Here is a 23,522-nt window from a genome sequence, read left to right on the forward strand (position 1 = left end):
TCGACACTGAGCTCAGCGCAGTCCTCCACTGCACCTCTGCCCTACTGCATATTTCCTCCCACTTCCACATGTGCCTGTGTGACCCCACATCCTGAAAACCCTGCAGGTTTACGCTCGCTGTCAACCTCAGCGCCGCTGACAGGAAACCATTGAGTTAGACGATGTTGGCTTGTCTCGAGCTGCATCAGCCTGGAAATGATCTTTCTGCACCATTAGCTCCGCTGACACACTTGACTTCATCTAATTCCCTGACATTAGAGATTGACCAGAACAGATAACATCTGATGTCTTTGTGTTATTAATTGCGGATTACCTTACGCGGCCCTACTGTTGACTCATTTGAATCCACTCTAATATCATTTCTTATCGCTTTGTGATTTATTACTGGCTGGTTCTGGCCCTCGGCTTTAGGTTGATTCTTTCAGGTTCACTATCGATTTGCATATTCATGAGAAGAAGGTTCACTGCAACCCACAGATGAAGCTGGCAGATGCTCCTTTGATACAAGAAAGTGTTTTAATTAGAGTAAATTAGCTGTTTTTGACATTTAAACCTCGGAGGATGGTTAACAAGATACTTATCTGTGATATATTAAGTAGCACGCAGTTAATTTAAACCCTCAATATCTTAAAGTAGTGTCACAGGTTAGAAAAGGACGTTGCATCTTGTTAGTTAATGAGGACAGAATTAAGTACACAGGGCTGTTGTGTGATGGGGTCGTACACCTGTATGATTCAAATATCCATCCATTCAATATATGCCACTTATTCTTAAGAGCCATGAGGCAGCTGAGGCTGATCCCAGATGACATTGGTCAGTTAAAAGTTGCAATTTAACCAAACCTGCGTGTCTCTCGATTTTGGAAGTAAAGTGGAGTAACTAGAGAAAAACCACAAAAACGTTAGGTGAACATGCACGAAAAGGCCACGGCTGCCTGACAGGTTCGATCCATAGACTGAATATAAAGATGGAAGCCCAAACATCTGGATCACCCCCTGGTGACCGGCTGCAGTATAGGAACCATGAACCCAGCCTCCTCCATGTTAGTGTATGTGATATGGACCAAACTAAACAGTCAAAGTAACCAAACTATTCTTTCTCGAAGATGGCTTCTGTTATTTCAGACAGGTCTTATCACACTGATGAATGTTCAAGTGCAAATTTTACCTTTAACCTAGATTTTATTAGTAACTCGATGCTACAAAAATGGGGCGAAACATTATGATTGACAACAGAGACTGACTTGCAATTGGTCGAAAGTTTGTATCGGCGCGACCTCAATACTGCGACTCCACACCACGATCTCTACTCCACAGACTCTAAATGACAAAAGAGCAAGATGGCGGCACCCGTATCTGGGATATTTCACCTCTATATTTGTCCAACGGGAGGATGTTCAGATTCATTGTCCATCTTAATATACAGTTAATAGTTTAAACTCACAACCGACTTGCTACGAGGTGCATCATCCTGTCACCCATGATTTAAATGATTTAAATATATGAATTTTAATTTAAGTTTATCAACAATTACTGTTTTCTGTGCAACTGTGCATCTCCAGTTCATATTTAATACATTTTCATGCAGAAAATAATCCGACTGAACCCCATCACTCAGAACACAGACACTCATTATTATGCATCATCTTGCTTGGATTTTATTAATTAGATAAACATTGTTTGGTGCAGAAATGTAATTAACAAGTCATAATTTCTGCTATTTAAGTTTACTCCAAAGTCTGATTTTACTGCTTTCCACAACACTCTCCTACAAACACGTCAAGGTTTTATGACAGAATGGTCCCAACATATCTCCAAACCAATATTAAACCAATGCAGGTTGGATGTAATTGAATCACAGCCCACTAAACAAAGTAATACGGCAATCAAATAATGCATGCAAACTGGGTTACTGGGTGAAATCACATCACTTCAGTGTGACTAATAAGTATTGTTTGTATGCAAATGTGTCCACTGCCCTTCTGGCTTTCACCTGGTTCCTGTGCAAGTACGTTCTCCTCCATTGTATTTGACCAGGATCATATTCCGGGACAGAAACACAGGGATTTCATCTGATGTATTGTGCATAAATGTCTTTGACAAGAAGACATTTTTAATATCCTACAACACAAATCAAAAGTGAGGACTAATTTAGCCATGGAGATGGAGAAAAAAGTGTTGTGCAAAAAAACAATCCACCTGTAACCTTAAGATACAGTTTGCATTCAGAGACTTTTCCACTGTGTACGTGCACAAACAACTTTGAAGCTGAGGGGTCCTTCACAATGTTGCATTGTCGAAGCTGCACCAAAGATTAAGGACATACAAATTCACAGATATTCACCCACCAACTTAAGATGCAGTGGATGCTGACACAGCCAAAGAAATAAGAAAAGAGATGCTTTCTTATTTTTGCACTGTAACTGTAAAAAACCTTCTGTTCAGATACAGGTGGAGTCTTCAGAGAGACAGTTACATCAGCACGGATAATAAACCCCTGAGTCTCATTTGAATGCACAGTGAGCAAACAGTCCACCTCAAATTATAATGATGGTTTTGTTGCTTTGTGTGTATGTATGTGTGTGTGTGTCTGTGAGTGTGTGAGTGTGGGTGTTGAGTTTTTTTTAAAAATTCTCTGCATCCGGCAACAGGATAGAAGGAGCATTTAGAGCAATGTAAATCACATCAGTCTGCTATTCCAAATTGCAGCTTGGAGGAGTGATACACCTCATCGCCTCCATCTTCCTTTAAATTTTACCTTGACGCTGAACAACACAGAGAATATATTTCGTATATCAACCCAAAGTGTTTTCAGTCAGGGATACTTTGCCGTCGCTGAACTTTCTCCAGGCTCTCAATCTTCTTTCTCAAAACATGGAAAATAATAAGACTTTTTCTTTACTGGTAGATTATGATGGAAATATAGACCAACATTTATACAAATACAACTGTAAACTGCCCATTGATTTTACCAAGGCGGTGCAGAGCAGAGTGAGAACATTAACCCATCGGAATGGGGAGCGGGGTGAGGAAACCTCTATTTCATTTCAATTTGATATTAAGAGAGAATAAATTCAGCAAAATAAAAATAGGATTCTCTCCACAGATGAACATGTTTTTATCTGACCCCAGACAAGAAAAGAAATGGAATTTTCGGGAAATTGGTGTAGTGACTGAAAGCGGGGTTTGAGAGCATGATGGCATAAAATGTGGCCGACTGATATCGAGTGTTAGGTAAAACATTTCTCAACAAACATTTCCCCTGACATCTAATTTTCATTTAATATACGTAATTTATTAATTCAAGCTTGTGTTCTTTAGCACCAATGAAGAGTATGTTTATAATTTCAGAAATCTCCGTCTGTCTGTATGTGGCTCAGATATCTCAATAACTGTTCATCTCATGGGCTTCACTCTTGGCATGTGGACTGTGAAGGGCCAGAGGAAGTGCAGATTCGACTTTAGGTACTAGTGGCTGCTGGGACTCATCAAAGTAAGTGACGTCAATCTCGACCGCAGCGGGTTCACGTGGACAGATTCTCCAGTTGGGGGTTCTGCGTCCTGAGTCGAGCTTCATTGGACTTTGAATAAACAGGTGAACGGCTCTTTGTGCAGCAGCGGTGGCGCAGGATCAGACGGTCTTTACTCGCTGTGATTCAATTACTGCAGGTCCCTCTTACAGTTTCAGAAAGAAAGCTGCAACCAGCATCACCACAGACCAAACAAACAGCCCATTCCAAACAGGGAGGTCACTGCAGTGGTGTATGAATCTAGAAAAGGTGATTGATCACTGAGTATGAACTGAAACTTCATTTAATTCCCATCCATACCCACTCAAACTCACATCTACAAATAGAAAAATGTATATTCAGAACCATGTAAAGTAAAATATTCCAAGTATCTTCTATATATATACTACTAGCACATAGATGGATCAGGAAACTCATTTTTAGGACACAACAGGGAACATCTTTGTGACCATCGTGACTTTCGAGGTCGCTCTGTTGTTAAATCCACTGAGAAATGAGCTGCATAAGTAAAAAAAGAAAAACAAGGCGTAACGTCTCTTTCGCTCACCATACGAGTCTCACACTTCAAAAAAGTGCTGACAAGTATCCGTATTCTCTCACACTGAGTTGTTAAGCTCCGGAACATTTAAAGACTCTCAAAGAGCATCCGACATGCTGACAGACTCACATCCACAAATCTTTTTCAACCAATTGATGAAACTTTAATTCAGATGTCTGATAGCTGGGCTCTCGTCTGAGTCATGTGGTCACCCGCCTTACATTCGGCACCCGACTGCGACTACTAGTGTCTGATAAGAAAAACCGCCGAGCAAAACAACTGCTTTCAGTCGCAAATTTCACAGTGGTGTTATAACCGTAGCGTGATCGGATACACTTTTCTTTTGAGACAGAAACAGAGACGAACCCTAATGGGGGGTTACAGCTTTTGGAAGGACGTCAGGTGGGAGCACACGTGGCTCAGCAGTCCGATTTCACCTTTTCTCTATCTATCTGTAAATGAAGTTAAAAATTACATTCACCAGGAGAGATTTTCTCTTTAAGCTGTTTCAAATGCCCACATATCCTCAGAATGCAGTCCAGAAGAGAGGTTACAGCAAAGCCGTTAAAGCAATAATGGATATTTTCCTGTTTGTTAAAGCTCGAGCACCATAAAGTGCATGTGAGGACTTTCATACACCCAGTACTGAACTCATTTCAGTGCTGCACAAGGACAATCCCAGGCACAGCACTCTGGTCACTGATAGATTCACAGACTTCCTGTTTCAGACTTCAGCTGTTGACTGGACGGAACAACCTGCGGAACACTGTGGAACATTTTGGCTTAGTGGGAGACTGTGTCCTTTTTTGAAGAATGAAAGAATCCCCATGAGGAACGATGGTAGGAGCTTCTACTTTATGGCAGACAATTTTATTTTCTTTTGTAATACACACAAATTGAAAGACATGGCTTCTTTAAATTTTTTTACAATCATTTTTACGTTCGAAGTCATAGTTTGGGGTGGATCGTTTCTGAGGTTGGGCATACGCCTCGTAAAATGGACTCAAGGGGGAAATGCTCAGATGACTTAAACAAAGCACTTTTTTCTCTGCATCGCCTTCTTCAATTCTGCGAGTTCCTTTGAAAGCGAGCGGCGTCTCTACCTAGATGTAGAGACGCAGACGGAGGCAGATACACAGAGACGTGCATGAGACAGACAGGAAACGTGTGAGATTTGTGAGGATTGGTCGTGGAGCTGTATGAAACATCGCGAAGCAGAAGGTTATGTGTCTGTCATTTTTTCACTCAGGGGATTTCGTCTTCCCTGGTTGCTTGTCTTGAGTTATAACAATTTTATACTGTTCATTTTGAAGGAAATGTGAGGTTGAGTTTTCAAGGAATTAGTATATATGAGCAGATTTTTTTATGAATGTTTTTGTACTCAAGGAACAGACACTATTAAAAAAGGTTATTTGGTTAAAAATAAGATACAAATCAGCCCAGTCCTCCTACAGATCATGTTCATATTAGAAAATGCCAAAATACACAGTTGTCTCTATTCTGTTTTGTTTTTAAGTCATGACAGGTTTGAATATTTTATGTCAATGTTACATTTTTGCACACACGCACACAAAATCTAAAGCAAAGGAATATAGATAGATGGACTTTTATGAAGTCTTACAGCTGTTTTAAAGCACATGGAAGTTTATCCATCCAAACAAATATTTGTTCCCTAAAGAGGTGTGAGGAAAAAACGTCTGTAAAGAAAATGAAGGCCAGAAAAGTACACAACAGTGACCACTGGAAACCCATCGTATCTCTGAAGAGGGCTGCTGCAACCTTTTCCTTTTGTACATGGCTCCTTCAAGAAGATTCCCAGTGGAACACTATTCTGAGGTCAGGAGACCGGCACGGCGAAGACCCCCAGTGAGATGAACACTTGAGGGATGAAAGTTTTCTTGACTTTCATCCTGCTCACTCCTCGTTTTCATTCATTCGGTGCAGTTTTATTTTTTGTTTTGCAAACATGGTAATTCTGACTCATCCTCAGTGTATAAGAAGCTCTTGGCTCAGGCGGACGTTCTTCATCGCCATGAGCAGCAACTCATTTTGCTGATGGGAAAGTTAACCCCAACCCATCTGACATGAACGTGGCGGAGGTCACGAGTCGGCTCGACATCTGTTCGATCCACCTCAACCTCCACCAGCTGCTCTGGCGCCTCCTTCTTCACAGCTTTCTACTCCTCCAGAGCATTTGTCTCCATAAGAACAAAGCTCTGATGAGACTGGTTGCGTCCCTGCTTCATGGTTGATGTGGAACTGCTGAGTGGGAGAGGCAGTCACGAGGATTCTCCACCGCAGAAAGGGGGAGGTGTACTACTTTATTTAACTCTGGAGAATTGCAGCATAGTTCCTCCTGATGGCCTCAACACACACACACACACACACACACACACACACACACACACACACACACACACACACACACACACACACTAGGGCCTGACCGAGGAGTTCCTCAGGTATTATATATTAGTCTGTCTCACACAAACCTGAGTGACTAGTGACCCGAACCTTTTGCTTTTTCTGTCCGAACCCGACCTGAGCCAGACACGCTGAGGTTTTTTTCTTTGGTTCCCTGTCCCTGAGTGCCTTGCAGTTCTTGTTACCATAGTGACAGCTTGTCTGCTTACCCTGGTTACACATGCATGAGCAGACTGAGCACATTGTCGATGACCATCAAAAGACATTGTTTTGGGTGGATTGTTCTAACAAACACAACATGTTCCCCCTATACAGAGCGCTACAGTCGCACAATGCTGAAGATTAACAGTATGGATGGCTATTGTTCACCTAAATAACCATAAATCAAGAGCAGGGAAAAGAAAAAGCCGTTAACTTGACATCCACTGCAGGTACCATGTTAAGTCTGCGAGCCAATTAGTATTTCAAACTGTAAATGTTTGCTGCTGAGTAATTGATTGGCAGACGAGACCGAACCGAACCCGAACACCATATATCCAGTTTGTGGTGTTCGAACACACAAACATCCGTCAACCTTAACCAGCTCTTTGAGAAAACAGAAAGTTTACATTTCTTTTTGCTCAAAAGGTAGAATCCAATTAAATTAGCCCCATGAGGCTCTGCACCTCTGCAACGGCCCGGGTTCGATTCCAACCTCACACGTCATCCCCCATTCTCTCTATCATGTCCAATAAAAGCCTAAAATGGCCCCCCCCCAAATTAAAAACAAATATATATAACCCACCCATGCCCTGCATATACTATCAAGCACCTACCCAAGTCAATCTCTGTCCCGAGCAGCGTATTGTGACTTTGCAAGATTGTCCCTCTGTGGTGGTGTTGACTTTCATTCGTTCTGCTCCTTTCATTCGTTCAGACCAGTCTTTGTGTGCGTGAATGTTGATTTCAGACCCTGCCACTCCACTTGCTCTCTGCCAGATTGTGGTTTGTGCCGTGTGCCTTAAACTTCCCACCACTCTGTTCCTTTAATCCTGATTGTGTTTTTGACCTTGCCTGTTTTTATTTTGTGTGTGTTTGCACTTTTTTGTATTTTGCCTCAGCCCAACCCTTTGTACTTTGTTTGCCTGCTTAGATTTTTGCATCCGTGTTTTTTTTTGTTTTTTTTTAAGTATAAAGACTCTTTACATCTGCCTCCTGAATCATGCTCTCGGGTCCCTTTTCAGAGAACTGTGACAGAAAGAGGCTCTTACAGAATAGATGAAAGTCGGAGGAGAAAAACAAGAGGAAGAAAACCAACTTTTCTTCAGTCAACATAAATGTCAAATTAGTTTAGTTAATCTGTAGAAAAACAGGCTTTTTAAAACAGATGAAATGTTCAGACAGGTTACAATTATCACTTTTGCAGCCGGTTTCATCAGAAAAACTGACCCTTCCAGCACCTCGTCCTCATTTCTGCATCTTGGAACACAAGTAATTCCAACCGTGCAGTAATGGCGGTGGATTGTTTTTTTAATGCATTCGCGGTGTTCTCCGGGCGACCTGCAGCATTCTGCCTTCTCGTCCGCGCACTGCAAATTCATACAATCTGCTCATTATGATTCTGCCACAAGTCCGACTGGATTCCTTGAAGCCATTTGAGGTTTGTTGGAAATGGTTTGGGCCGGCCTCGGCATCGACTGTAATGACAAGGACAGGGTGCCGGGGGGGAATCAATGCTTCTCTGTGGCTCAAGCAGGAAACTGTAGCAGCCAGCCTGCCCCCATTGAGTGTCGGACCGCTGTCTCTTTCAACCACTTAATTGATCAAGGTTTTGTTTATCCTGTCACAAGACTTTAACCTAATTTGTTTTCAATTCACTCACAAAACACCTTCATTGAATAACCAGTCCACAGGATTACATTTAGTTCCCCCCCCCCCTCTCCAGACACACTTGAGACATTGTGTCTGTGTTCATTTACATGTAGCAGGGGCACTTTTAATATCGTGTAATTAATTACCATATCAAACATAATCAGTATAATAATTATTGTGAGAACAAACAAACAAACACACGTACACACTGGGGTCTTTTTCATTATAGGAGGAAAAAGTCTGTTTTTGTATGTGTTTTAATACAGCAGAGGGCTAAAGGGCTGAGATGAATCCCTCTCCCTCGCTTCTCTCTGAACAAAGCAGAGGTACATCCTGCATATCCTCTCGACTCGGCAACTATGCAAAAGATGTCCTTGTAATTGTGTGATGTTTTTTACTGCAATGCCACTGCATGCACTTCCATTACATTTCTGTCATAAAAAAAAAACCTCCTCACTGTCGTCAACTTAAATGGAATGTCAATACTTAGTGTGCGGAATGGGGAGCGTGGAAATGGGCTTAACACTGGGACCTATAAACATAAAGTTTAACGCCGCCACCAAAGGAACGGCCAATCACCGCGCGGCTTTGCAAATCAAAGAATGATAATCACAGATTTTCTCGTTCCAGCCATCTCAACAGCTTAGTATAAATAAGTTAGTAGCACACTCTTGTGCGCTCTCGTTTTCTAATCATAACCAATTTCCTTCCCTTCAGTTCATTTTTCTTTGCATTGCGCACTTTGCCTTTCTTTGCATCCAAACAGCATCACCCCGCCACTGCTGGGCATTCATTTTATTGTTCAGCGGTGGAGTCCCGGCAAATCAAACCAGCTTAAAAAATAACACTAAACTAGAGCAGCGATGCTCGTCAACACAGTGACAGGCACCACGTTCTGGCCCACGAGGAGGACAACAGCCATCTTCCAACTCGGCATTCATTTTGATCTCTGCTTTACACCTGTCAGGTTTGGTGACTGTATATCTGTCAAAGTCACAGCAACAATATCCATCCACAGACAGATACACATCTGCCAATGTACAAGCATCTCTGTACTACTCTGTACTACCTCTGCTACAGTAGGTGTCTACAAGACGCACACACACACACACACACACACACACTCATATTTTTACTTCTATCTTAGTGAGGACATTCATTGACATAACACATTCCCTAGCCCCTTACCCTAACTCTAATCATCTAAACTAAATGCCTTACCCTGACCCCAATCCTAACCTAAACCTAAACCTAATTCTAACCCTAACCCTACAACCAAGCCTTGCCCTCAAACAAAAATGTCCTCACTCTGTCGGGTCTATGCTTAAAGTGGTCCTCACCAAGATATAAGTACAGGAAGACACACACACACACACACATACACTCTCACAAGGTGACCAGACAACTGGCAACGCTGTCGCGGATGCTAATCACATTATTGCGTATAACGGAGGGATTGGATTGGGGAATAAGAGACAATACGGTTCAGCTGATCTCCATCTGATGTCCAGAGGGAGATTCCCCTCACAGGGGCCGTTTTATGGGCTCATTTGCATCAACACAGCTCCGACTGTAAGTCAGCGGGCCGCTAAGGCACAGACAGCCGTGCCAGCACAGGGCGATTATTGCCATAATATATCAGCCCATACTGGGCAATTTCCAGAGGCAAGTCAGATGATGCCGTGATTGATTTTACTGTGCTGTAAGTGTTAACTATTAACACTACTACAAGTGAAATATGCTCAATGTTGTAGATCATCTGGTCACATGACTCCAGCTTCCAGTCTTTTAATAGTGACCCTTTAATCAATCTCAGAAAAACGTTTTTTTTTTACAGTTAAAATGATAAAATTCAAATACTAATGGTGCTGATACATGCATGTAATTAGCCAATAAATAAATAAATGTTCATTATTTATTTAGATACCTAAAGAGCTTCTGAATGAGTTGTACATTTAGTGTAAGTATTGTTTTTTCCCTCGTGAGTCTCACAGCACCATAGTCACAAGGTAAACATGTTTATTTGTTTTTTGCACACACACACACACACACACACACACACACACACACACACACACACACACACACACACACACACACACACACACACACTTGTTGAATAAGGAATGCTGTCTTGTGATGTCAGGGAAGAGTGCACACAGTGGTATCTCAGAGGTAATTAAACAGAACTAAAGGTCTGCTGTGACTGGGAAGGCTTGGCAGGGCTAGACCAATGGTAAAGCTAATTAAAGTGTGTTTTATCCCCCTAATGAAGCTCACCTTCTCAGCCCACGGCCCACAGACGAGTTCAGCATGGCAACTTCACAAGTCTGCAGAGACCTTCAGCAGAATGTTGTTGTTCCTACCTTAACATGTTGGTCACAAAGGTCATTTTGCACCGAGTCTACAGGTCAACGCAGGGCAACTGGAGAAAACTCATCCAATTAGACAATATGAAACATGCAAATTAAGAAAACTACTTCGACATCCTCATGATGACAGAGACATGTTGTAAGTAGCACATACAAACATGAACCCAGCCTGGACACGTTGACAATGCTTCGTAACTTTTACTGAAGTCGGCTTCTGGTCAGCGGTGCTGGAAAATGATCACACATGTCAGATATTATTACAGATATCGGCTGTTAACCTAGTTTTATTCGTACTGCGTCTTTTGTCCCATAGAAACACTTTTCGTCCTTTCTGCATTTATTTGTGTTGTGAGAGATACACTTGTCTATTTGGTTGTGTTGTGTTGTGTTGAAGTTGAAGTGCGTTGACTTCTCTGCACCATATTAGCATAATTAAAAACAATACAAGTGGTTCGTGGTAAAGGTAAGCTTTAAATATGAACCGCTACTGAACCATTGAAAACCATACAACTACAAATTACACACTTACATTTGCATATTTCATCCAAAGCAGCTACAGTGAGAACAACTTCCTTAGCTACAGGAGACAGATCAAGTACTTCATTTGAATTTTTAACATTTCACGTGCTCCATCAAATTAATCACCTGCAGTTACAGTAAACTGCAAACTCTTGGCCGTAAACATTGTTGGTTTGTGCTTTCCCCCGGAATGGCAGCCTTCCCAGTGTGTGCTGTCTCTTGCCCAGTGCATCCTGGAATGGTTTTCCAAACCCCCACTTACCCTGCACAGATACAGGTATAGACATTTTAGATGTTTTTCCTGATAGATTTGAACTTGTATTGCTCAGCCAATCGCATAAAACCCATCCTATCCAAAAAATGGGGAGTTAATTTGAATTCATTTTTGGGTGTTAGCCATTCTATCTAGCAGGGGAAAGTAACATCTTTCATTTGAAATTGTAAGTGTTTATTGTGTGAATGATCGTGTCATCCAGCAAAGATTGTGCACCGGGATGTGTGAAATGAGAACGCTTGATGTGTCGGCACCCTCTGACGATATCAGGGAGTGACTGTTGGATGCCCCTTCCTGCTGTAAAACTCCCCCTGCTGTCCACCACCGGTCCAGAGAGGCTCTAATATCATTCAACCTGTTCTTGAATTGAGCAGTGGTTTCTCTGGAGAATGACCAAACATCTGTACGTCCAATTTTAACACGCCATATATTTCCTCGTCATGATGCTGCATCTCAGACACAAAGAGATCAGTTTCTTCTTGGGAGGTCCAGACTGTTGGGATGTAACTGGAAATGTGGGGGTTGCCAGTCCCACCCACATCAAATAAAATATATTCCTCAACTCTTCTCCACGGCCAAGTGGTTGTGCAACATGCCTCGAGCCACAGAACGGCCAAGAGTCAGTGAGCATAGGCTCTTCATTATTATGCACTTCTGGTTTAATTTCTGTCTCATTTTGGCATCCATTTGTAACGCAACCACCCCCACAACACTGCAAATCACTGGAGTTTCAGTGTGGGACTCTCCATTAGTCATGCCACCTTCAGTCTCTTCAGCCTCTCAACTGGTTCAATTACCTTGAATCAATTTTCTTTGAAACAGACCAAATCACCTACTGTAAACCCAGCAGACGGAACATTACACCTCGTCTGACAGTAAAAATTAAGACGTCCAAATATTAAATTAATTCTCATTTCCAGGTAAATGAAGAAGAAACACGTGTGCACCATCAAACTGCACCACGAGTGCTGGATCAAAGAGAACACGGCCCCTCGATGCCTCCACAGCTCGATCTGTTTATCCGTTGCGGCGACGTTTCGATCCAAAACGTTGGACCCTGTATGAAAACCTCACGTCACCGCCAGCGCTCGATCACTCTCAATATCTTGTTTCATTCATGCACCTGATTTCTGTTGTCAGTGTTGACAGTATCACATGCCGCAACCGAGGATTTACAACCGTGACTCTGACATCGCGGAGTGAAAAATGATCAATTATAATGTGCCAACTTTCACTTCCCTCTCTCTGTCACTTTTCACACTGGTGATAAATGGCTAGATACTAATAAATGATCTCACATTCTGAGCAGTTTATGGAGAAGGACTGCTATTAATTAGACAGACAAGTGGAATGTATTATGCGTAATGAGATATTTTCCTCATCTTTCTGCAATCTGTGTTGGAAACGTGAGAAAGGTTTCATGTTTAAATGGTCTTCACACATTTTAGGAGTGCAATGTTGATTTTAACACGTTAATTTACTTTTAAAACACATTATAACAGCTACATTTTCAATATAACATAATGTTATACATTGTTTACAAATACATGGATGAGTAGATGTGAATGTTTCATTGCATCAGACTGTTGAACACAGAGAATCTACAAATCAACATTTTTCTTTCTTAGAAAATGTCTGGTATTTTAAAACATTTCTTAATTTCCCTAATTCAGCAATTTTTAAGGGTAATGACAGGATGTTGGATAAACTCTACGTCAGTAAATGTTGAGGCCATAATGTTATTACATTACAAATACATAGGCTGTATACTACACTCACTTGTAAACGACTTCAAGGTACATCTTCACCAGAGCCACACTACAGGATATATCTACATGCTGTAGTTTTATAGTAAAGTACTGCAGGTTTGAGGCATATCTGTGTACAGGTTCTTTAATGACATTAGTCACTATAATGTCATCGTGTTTGTTTGCTAACCAGCGCGTCATGTTCATATTTAAGAATAATATTGCTAATTAAAATGCATCTCTTATTTGCACTTTTTACGAGGAACCTGGCTTTTAAAAGGCTCAAGTCAGAAAAAGGGGGGTAATTTTTAATGAGGAAAATATCTGCTGCTGGCTAAGACACACATTAGTCAATAACTGTGGCTCTGTTTGTTTGTGTTTGACACTTTAGACTTTGCACTCACAAAATGTTGTATTGATTCTCTGGTTAATCTTCAAGCGGCTTCGATCATTTTGAACATGCTGTGATTATGTCTGTCGTGCCCTTTCATCAACAAAAGAAACTGTAGCTTGTGGTGTGATGTGTCCCATTAGAACTGTACACTTAAGGAACGATCCTCACATTTTAAGAACAACTTTGCTTTCTCCTCAATTCAGATGCGGTACCTTGGGTAACCAGAAATAATTCAGGCTGTAACTGCACACTGAAATCTAAAGATGGGCTCCAGTTGTGACTTTTTCTTGTTAATATTCGCTGATGAAATTATTAATTCTATTACTATTCTGTGGAGTTAATTGTTAAGAGGCCATTCTGTCCAATCTGCTAGAATTGTACAGTATATTACTTTCAACACAAATCTGTGCATGGGCCACGATACTCCTATATATGTATATATGCCATAAGTCATTGTTGAATGAGAATGTATGTAAATTGAAAACTTCTCTGACTTTATATTCAAAGAATGTGTGTGTGTGTGTGTGTGTGTGTGTGTGTGTGTGTGTTGTGTGATGTTGTTGCTGTTTTCTTGTTTATCTGCATGTGTGTGAGAGACGAGGGAAACTGTTTCAAGCCAATGACAGCAGACAATCTTCAAATCCCTCGGTATTGCTAAATAAAGCCGCATGCAGTTAATACATTCATGGCCAAATCGTAAACAGACGAAAAGAAAAAAAAAAGAATAAATGCACGTGAGTCGACTATTTTTGGGAGACAGAGAAATGTCTTAAGTAAGCAGGTCTGGCCATCAATATGGCCTTTGCTGATAACAAACACAAGTTGCATTCTATAGCGCTGCAGCCCAGATAACCCACTCCCTCCTTCCCCCCTGTTTCCGCTCTGTGTTGTTGTTGGTCATCTGGAAGTCAGTTAAAGACAGTGATTTATGCCTGGGGCTTCATGCAGCGTAGCCTCATTACACACAGCCATTTTCAGAATCAGCAGATAATTACAGTATACATCATAGACCTCATGGGGCCCGGCAGATTCAGCCCATTCCCCTGGCCTGTCATTTAGGCCATAAGGAGTGGAAAACTGGATTCCAACATCGTTCTGAATATAATCTGCTCTTAAATGTATATGCATTCTTGTTGAAAATTCATTGTGGAATGTTTAATTGACATTTTTAATTGCTCTACAGTGAATAGTCTTAGTTAATGATTTCTAGCTAATGGTATATCTTTATTACCGATCGAGGCAGATGGACGCCCACTTCTGTACAGCTCCAGGTTTCTACCTGTTAGAAAGAGTTTTCCTCTCTACTGTCACCATGTGCTTGCTCAAACTGAATGTTGGGTCTAATAATACTGTGAAGACTATATGATCTAGATCTGCCCTACGTGACAAATGCTGTGAGATAACTGCTATGATCTGGTGCTATATAAATAAAATTGATTGCAGTTGTTTTATCTTGACATTATCAAAAGAGAACACACTAGAATCATGCTATATCGAGAATTATTCTGACACAAATGATGAATTGGATTTCCCATTGTGTGTAATTTTCTTGGCAGTGGAGTGAAACATTTTTGGGGTTTGTGGGCTCTGTGAACTAATCAGTTTCCGTCCATAACTATTTGTATAAAGGATAAACCAACCAAAGCTAAGCAGCCGATTCTAACTGAATTTTTTCCCAACTTCTCCTCGAAGGGAACATTAACTCGTGCCCGAACTGAACTGAACCCTGAATATCTGGACCTTCGTCCACGAGCTGAGCTGAACCCTGAGTACTGGACCCCTTGCACCCCTTTAGTGAGTACCACCGGTCCCGTTTCTCACTGAATAATCACCATAGATTCACTTATCACGAGTCATTCTTTTTAATAACTTCAAATTATGTTCACCATTCCCCGCAATGGCATGTTAAGCTCAGTTATGAACTGTTAGATTCATTATGATTTCCTCATTCATGACTCCATCCATGCTCATGCATGCTCCCGTGTGAGGCTGCACCCACACACACTCTGCTGTCTTCACATTTTTCTCCCTCCCCATACAATGTTTAAGTATTTTTGCCTCTTAGTTACTGTGACATATTGTACTTACAACATCATTAAACTCAAGGCCTAATGCGATGCTAATATTCATGCCATTTTTACTTGAGTAATAAGTATTTGTCTCATTACCTCCATGCTTAGGAAACACAGCGCTTGATAGTCATCTGGGGGTTGGAGGAGGTTTGCTTGTGTTGCTGCGCTTGCATACTGGCGAATGTTAATGATGTCAGTTTTTCTTACTCTCTGTTATAAACTGCACTATATCAACATGGGGAGGCTTTCTTGTAAACTGGGCGTCTCGATATATTCTGCCTCCATTGTAAACCACAATTTGTTGTCCGTAAACTCCTTACTCATCATGTGTATACGGCAGTGGTGATGGGAGAGTATTATCTATCTATCTATCTATCTATCTATCTATCTATCTATCTATCTATCTATCTATCCAGATCAGCCTTAACAATAAAACAGGTGACTATAGTTTTAATGTTATGGCTGATTAATGTATTACACAAGTTCACTCACTGCTTCTTTCAACTCATAAAAGGTTGGTATCAATCTGAACCAATCTGAAACAGCATACAACATACTGTACCTAGAATCATTTCACAGCTGTATACTTGGTTTATGGTGGCAGACAATTGAAGATAATTAAAAGGAAATGTAACGGTAAGTCAGCTGTGTAATGGGGCCGTCTATGTGCTGGATCTTTCCTTAGTATCGGCTAGTTAGCCGGAAGACCACTGAATGTTTCCACTAATTAGGTTAGTTGAAGTTATTCATGTAATTAACCTAGCGTGAGGGATGCAGAGTTTCAATTTTATTGCTTTTTTATAGCTTGTAGTTAGGTTTCTGTTCTGTTCGTTCTCTGCTCATGTCGTCCAGTGTCTCGCCTTGGCCGGTTCGTATATATTGTTTATATTTGTGCTGAATGTCTGTTCAACAGTAATAGCGATCACTGAGTACAGAGCTGAGAAATGTTGAACCACTTATAAAGACTATAAGCATGTGTCATAGTGGGCGATCTGGACAGTGTTTACACACGGTGGTTCTGCATTTATAAACTAAGTAGGATTTGTCGTGGCGGGCCGGTGGACCCTCCGCATCAGGCTGCATCAGAGCGTGCTGCGTGCATTCTGGGACTCAGCTCAGTGGCCTCTGACGACCAACTTGATTAACGCACGTTAACTAGAGTAATGCAAACATAGCGTGCAGCATTAATCAACCCACACCTACCAAACACCAATCTACTAACACTATCTTTCTGTCAGAAGATATTTAATTTTCAATCTGTGTATCCATTCTTCATAATTGCATTATTTGCATGGTGTGTTTTTGTCTGTACTCATTCCAAGCATATTTATATCATTGCCCATAAGTTGTTATTGTGTGAACTACAGCTGAGTGATTGTGGCAGAACTGATAAACCCAAAATGCGCTGAACCACACTCATTAATTGCAGCATAGAAATGTAAATATACTGTAACATAGCTCACAGTATTTACACTAAAGGAGAGACAACAGTTTTATAACTTTTTGTTTTTACAAATCATCCTCTATCCCTAATAGCGGTCTCAGTTTTCATTGCATTAAAAATGTAACACCTGTTGTGCACCCTTGGGTTCACAATCAGCAAATGGGGAAAGCAAACAAGACAGGGATATAGACACGGCGTAAACACGGGGAAGCCAAGTCCCCCTTACCCAAACTCCCGTGGGCTGGGATCGGATTCCCTGTGCTGTGTTATGTACTAAATTAAAGAGGCTACAGTCATCACAACAGGTAAACTATTAAATGAATCCCTGAGTATGACACGAGAGCCCTATATCATCGTAAAACTCACTGAGAGCTGTACCAAGCTGTTATTTCTGTGTCATTCCTGTGTGAGCTTGACTCAGTTTGAGACAAAGAAAACAGTGTATGTGCATTATTGGAGCAGAAAGACATCAGAAACTTATTTCTGTTGATGTGCTATGTGAGCAGCTTCCTTTGAATTGGCCCGCCATGCTTGATTACATCACCCCCCCCCCTCCCTTAATACATTTGCAAGCACATGATGCTTTTTGACTTCTGCTTGTCCCTCCACACCATACACACTAATATATGCAGCTTCCAACCATAGACAATAGACAAAAGACTCATGTCCACTTCCTCTCGCTAGCCAGAAAGAGAGCCAAAACATCCCGGACACATGCGCTTGACCAATCACGAGTCAGCTGTTAATCATGAAGGTTTTTACAGCCCCAAAGAACTAATTAAAACCAACAAACTTTAAACCCTTGAACATACTTAGGTGTGATGAACTACCTAAAATGAAAGATAGAAACCATCCTTGTGTTTCGATTTTTTCAGTTTGGCCCGTGTCCCATTTGCTAACATGGAGGAGGCACGATTTATGATTTTATTCTGCAGCCAGCCACCAGAGGGCAATCAAGGTGCTTTGGCTTCACTTTTGGGGAGCCGTCCTGTCGTCCATTTTTATATACGATGCTCCGTACATACTTATATGTTGAATTTAGACCCTATAGTGATACACACCATGATGTTCCTCTTCCTTGCCATCCCGATTTACACTGGAGAGTAAGAAACTGAGACTCCTTTTTGCTTACTCTCTCTCTCTCGTCCTACACAATACATCATGATGCTTATTAAATAACTAAAGATGCAGCAACTCTACATGTAAATACCTCTGATGGTTTCCCTCAGGATCTCTTTTTAAAGAACACAAAGCTGCTTGTAGGCAGCGCTCCTGAATTAGTACGATTTCATCAAATGGAAAAAACCCACCACTGATGTAAAGCAAATAAACAGGAAAATCGCCCTTTGTTTGAAGATTGATGAACGAGTCTCGCGAGTACCAGTCTGCCGGTAATGCAGCACCTCGTCACTTGTACAAATACATCATTACGGCTTCTGTTATTGGATCAGAATTCATGTTAAGATCCAGATGTGGTGTTTGCAGAGAGACAGCTTCCTTTTTTTTTTTTTTTATCAACCTCAGACTTATTCCTCAAACATACAAATGGCTGAGGGAGCTGTGATATGATATATGGAGCAGTCTGTGTTTTGTGTCTCCCCGAAGCTTCCAATGTCAATATTTTGGCTTTAGTCTGATTTAATGAACGGGATGTCTCAGAGATCTCTCCCAAGCTGTAGTCAATGGGAGATCTCACTGGCTTCGTTAAAGCACTGCGTTGTTTGCTTATTGGGCCTCACTGGACTAAAGAAGCTCAGAGATAAACACACACACATGCACACACACACACACACTCACACCCTCTCTCGCTCTCTCCCACACACACACACACACATGCATTCACACTCGCACACCATCACCACAAAGGAGGCCCCTTTCTTCCAGCCCAGGAGGGAATGATGACTCTCATTATCGCCTCAAAGCAAGATGGCCACGGTGCCCCTACTCAGCAGCCCTATTAAGTTACCAGACAGCTTTATTGTATTGGTGTTCGATAATTTCCTTTCCTCTGTCATTCGGAGTGCATCAGGGAGTTGTTGTTCTGTGAGGGCGGGGGGCTGGGAGAATGGCAACAGCTTACGTGAAATGGCACAGCTGGCTGAAATGATTCCATCTAGTGGTTGGTGAATCACTGGGAGTGTGGAGTCGTCCTTGGTCACACAGACACACACTTCCAACAAGGAATAAGTTATTTTTTTCTAGAAATAGAAATGGGAGGGAGGGAGGCTTAAGTATCTTAAGTCCGTAAACAGGTCACACCTGTTTAACAAACTGTGTCGTGGTGTTGCAGGAGCAGGAGAAATGCATTATCCAGAATAGATTCCATGTGGACTTCATATTGATTTATTGGGAGTTTTTCTGTGGTCCCCAAACACACAAGGATCAATATATTCATTGCCACATGTATCTATTACCAGTATCTGCAGCACTGGAGCTTCCAAAGGTATTAAAATATCAACGATGCCCACAAGAATTTTCTGTACGCCACTAAAAATAAACCGTGATGCAGTCCTTCCCCCTTTTTTTTTTATTATTCACAATACCCAATAAAATGTATACAACTTGGGAGGATTGTGTAAAAATGTGACCTTTAAAAGGGACACGTCACCCTGTGCGCCTGTATCGCGGCGGTTTTGTGAGCCTCCACTGCATCAAGGTGACATTAGGCGTGTTGTCAGAAACAATCCCTGTAGGTGTCACCGTGGAGGCTGAAAATGAGCCAATGACAAATACGGTTACGAGGTTTACACGCAGGATAAACGTATTACTCTCTGAAATGTACTTATTGACCAAGCCTGGAAATCACATTAGCAAAATGGTACAGACACTTGGAGCTATTAATGTTGACAGTATTTGGACTTTTCAGAGAGACCGTGATGGAGTGCTAAATCATATTTGGGCGCGGGCTGAGATGAGAGAGGAGGCATTACGGGGTTTGGAAATACAATAGCCAGTAATACTACAATAATAACCGCAATGGGTTTCCTGGGATACAATGTGTTAGCTTGCACTTCTTGTATTCTTCTGCTACTGTCAATTTCCAGGAAATGGGAGATCATCAAGTTTCCTTCCTCTATTCCACTCACAAAAATAAAATTGACCGTTTTGGCTCAATGTGGCCATTAAGGTAAAACTGTGAAGTGTTCACTTCAGACACTAATATCATGATGTTAGAAACTGCTGCTGCTGTAAATGCAAATACACGCTGGTACTTTTTAATATACTTTAAATGTGTTTGGCTTTGCATACTTTGTCACCGGTGTTTACAGCATTTTGGTTTTGTCACCAGTCTTTTCAAGGGTCAGACTATTTGTCTGATGTAATTCGGTTTGGTTCAAGTTATTTGTACAGTGCCAGATTACATCACACATCGTCCCATGGCGCCTTAAGGTCGAGACCTGACAATATTGCAGAGAGAAACCCCGACAGTTCCTGCAACGAGCAAGTTAGAAAGAAAAAAACTAATCAATATCATTTTGAAACGCTACAATAAAATGACTAAATCTAGGAAAACAGATTATCACCTGCCTCTTATGTATTTACTGCTGTGGCTCTGTCACACAATATTTCCTTTGAATTTCTTTACTAATCCCAAGAACTCTCCCCGAGCCATAACTCTGAATAACGCCTCACAGCAACAAACCTCTGTTAAACAGCATGAATACACTTCTGTAAATCCAGTAGAAAAAAAAAAATCCCCATTCTAGATCGTGGTAGCCTTTGAACGGAACTGTTATTTTCCACAACTAGTCCTCTTTTTGTTCAGGTTTGGAAACTGCTGCATGTTTTACAGACTCTTTTGACAGGGAAACTTTAGGAGATATTCAGCAGTGATCCTGAGAGAGGTGCAGTTGTCATTGTGAGTGTTTGCCTGAGCCTATGTCTCAATCAGGTCGAGCAGAGAAATGCTCCACGGACTATTGAGTGGTAAATGTGATAAAACCAGAGAGACGAGGAAAGGCCTCAAGCAATATTACTTTATATGAAACCTGTTCTGCTCTTTTCTAAAATTCCAAATGATATTGCCTCCATACATTTCTATGCTTTAGTCAGCTTTTCCAGTACTCGATGCACTATTCATGATGAAAAACGCCACAGTAATGTTATGGTGAGGTGCAAGCTGGCTAAAAGAATTGAAATTATGCTAAATGAAATACCGTGGGAAAGCTAAATTTGTTTATATTCAGCAATAATACGCGCCGTCTCAAAAGTAGATGGCATTTGTAGTTTCTCCTGCAATGCAAATCACACGTGAAACAGCACTTCCCTTTTCATTGATTTTAATTCTCATATTTGCCTCTATCGTCTGTGACGCTTCTAATATTACATGATTCTTTGTGTTCAAAACATACAGAGCAATCAATGAAACCCATGAGGGCTTATTCATCCGCACTCTGTCACTTGCTCGTGACAGATTGATGCTGTGTGTGGCTGTTACTGGAGACAGATGCCTGGTGTTAAATTCATAGATGTTTGCACTGTGCTTGTGCCAATCTTGGTTTGATGGTTGTGTTCTTAAGCTTTGTTGTTTGGACCTTTTTAGGGAAATATTTTGTTGCAAAGTATGTGGTGAGTAAAACAAAAGCTTACATAAGTGTCCAAACTAAATTGTGTAGCCATTACTTTAAAATTCAAATGGTATAGTTTAAAAAGAAGGCTATACTTCAGTATACCCATCTTTTCTACCTAAAGTGGAACCCTTGTTACCTCCCTTAAATCACAAGGCGGTTGTAGAGTCAGGAGTAAACGCAGCCACCTGGATTAAGCTGCAGTGACTTTGTATGACACACTACTTACTCTTCTTACTGTTCGACTTTCTCTGAAGGTCAGTTTGGCCATTAGCTAGATCAGCCTAACACTGCATGCCCCACCTCTCCACTTCAATTCTTCTCATCTCCCCTCTCGCACCGTTCTCCTCCCCTCCCCGCGGCCTGACGAGAGATCTGATGGGGCTAAATTTATCTTCATAGAAACCAAAGCTAAGATGTCAAAAGAGAGCTCCTGCCAGCTCTGTAACTGCCCGCCGATTGCGATCAACCTCACCTTAGCGAGGCGTCTGTCAAAATAACATGCGTCCTCTTCTCCTCTACCCGTCTCTCCATCCTTCTTTCTTTTTATTCTCCTCCCCGACACGATTCCTCCCATCCCCTGTTTTATTAACATTGGAGCTGGTGGCTTGTGATAACTGGTCACTCCTCCAGGCGTTGAAAGGCAAGGACACTCTATTATCCCAGCGAGATGGATGGGTTGAAATATTGCCTGAAAGTGGTAGAGCCTGCCAAATCCTCCAGTCTTAAAACTCCTTTGTCTCTGACAAGGAGGTACATTAGTGAGAGGGCCAGGTTCTTGGACAGGGATACGCTTCTCTGAATACAACAGGGTGAGAGATCAGCGGACACAGACGCGCAAATGTGTGGAAAGAAATCCAGAAATTGCATAATGTCTTTGTTTGCACTGTATTGCATCGAAGAAAAATGTGGCCCCCCCTCTGCCCTTTCTACTCTCCTCCATATGTGTGTGTGTGTGTGTGTGTGTGTGTGTGTGTGTGTGTGTGTGTGTGTGTGTGTGTGTATGTGTGTATGTGTGTGTGTGTGTGTATGACAAAGAGATAATACTTAGAGTGATTAACACGTTGCAGGTAGACAGTGGGTCAGCCAGACAGCTGGGTCACATATTAATTAGTGTCCTAATTATCAGTGACCTTTTCCTCACAACAGCTCCAGACTTGTTTTACCCTCTGTGGCTCGGCCAATTCATTTAGGAATATGTAACCTGTTTGCAACTGGCAAGCGTTAGTGCGGTTCATGCATCTTGAAGTGAGCCGAGCAGCAGCTGTTTTGTTTTTAGTACATTGCTGCTTCTCTACATCTTAATGCTTTGGCAGCATTAAGGGGCATGGTGCATTTCTACACCTATCAGCCCGAGCATTAAAACCCCTGACAGGTCAAGTGGATAACATTGATTATTTGGTCTCAGTGCTAGGCAGCGAGTGGAAGCACCCGCGAGAAACATTGACATGAGCCAGATTGTGGTGGCTTGACGCCTGGATCAGAGCATCTCCAAAATGGCAGGTCTTGCGTGGTGCTCCCAGTACGCGGTGGTTAGTACCTATCGAAAGTGGTCCAACAAAAGGCAGCTGGAGGAGCCAGAGACTCAATAATGCACTTGGGGGGGTGAAGAACATATGGTACAATCCTATACAGCAACTGCTGCACAGATTACACAAAAGCTTTTTGTTGATGATGATAGAAAGCTGTCAAAACATATTGGGCATTGAGGCTTGCTGACCAGTCAGTGTACCTGTGCTCACCCCTGTCCACCACTGAGAAGGGCCCACAATTGGCGGGTCAGAGCTGG

The 23,522-nt window shown here is 41.7% G+C and overlaps 1 protein-coding gene across 3 annotated transcripts in view; it reads left to right on the top strand.

Annotated features, from left to right (window-relative positions):
• Positions 1-23,522, top strand: part of LOC118113167 (protocadherin-9) — a 196,100-nt gene that overhangs the window by 42,155 nt on the left and 130,423 nt on the right. For 2 of the 3 annotated variants that reach the window (XM_035162611.2, XM_035162630.2), the window contains exon 3: positions 15,342-15,443. The exons of the other annotated variant lie outside the window; for it this stretch is intronic. In XM_035162611.2, coding sequence (XP_035018502.1) covers positions 15,342-15,443 — 102 coding nt within the window. The remainder of the gene's footprint in view (positions 1-15,341; positions 15,444-23,522) is intronic. 3 annotated transcript variants of the gene reach the window in all.

The sequence above is a fragment of the Hippoglossus stenolepis genome, chromosome 1 (genome assembly GCF_022539355.2).
Source record: "Hippoglossus stenolepis isolate QCI-W04-F060 chromosome 1, HSTE1.2, whole genome shotgun sequence".
Taxonomy (NCBI): Eukaryota; Metazoa; Chordata; class Actinopteri; order Pleuronectiformes; family Pleuronectidae; genus Hippoglossus; species Hippoglossus stenolepis.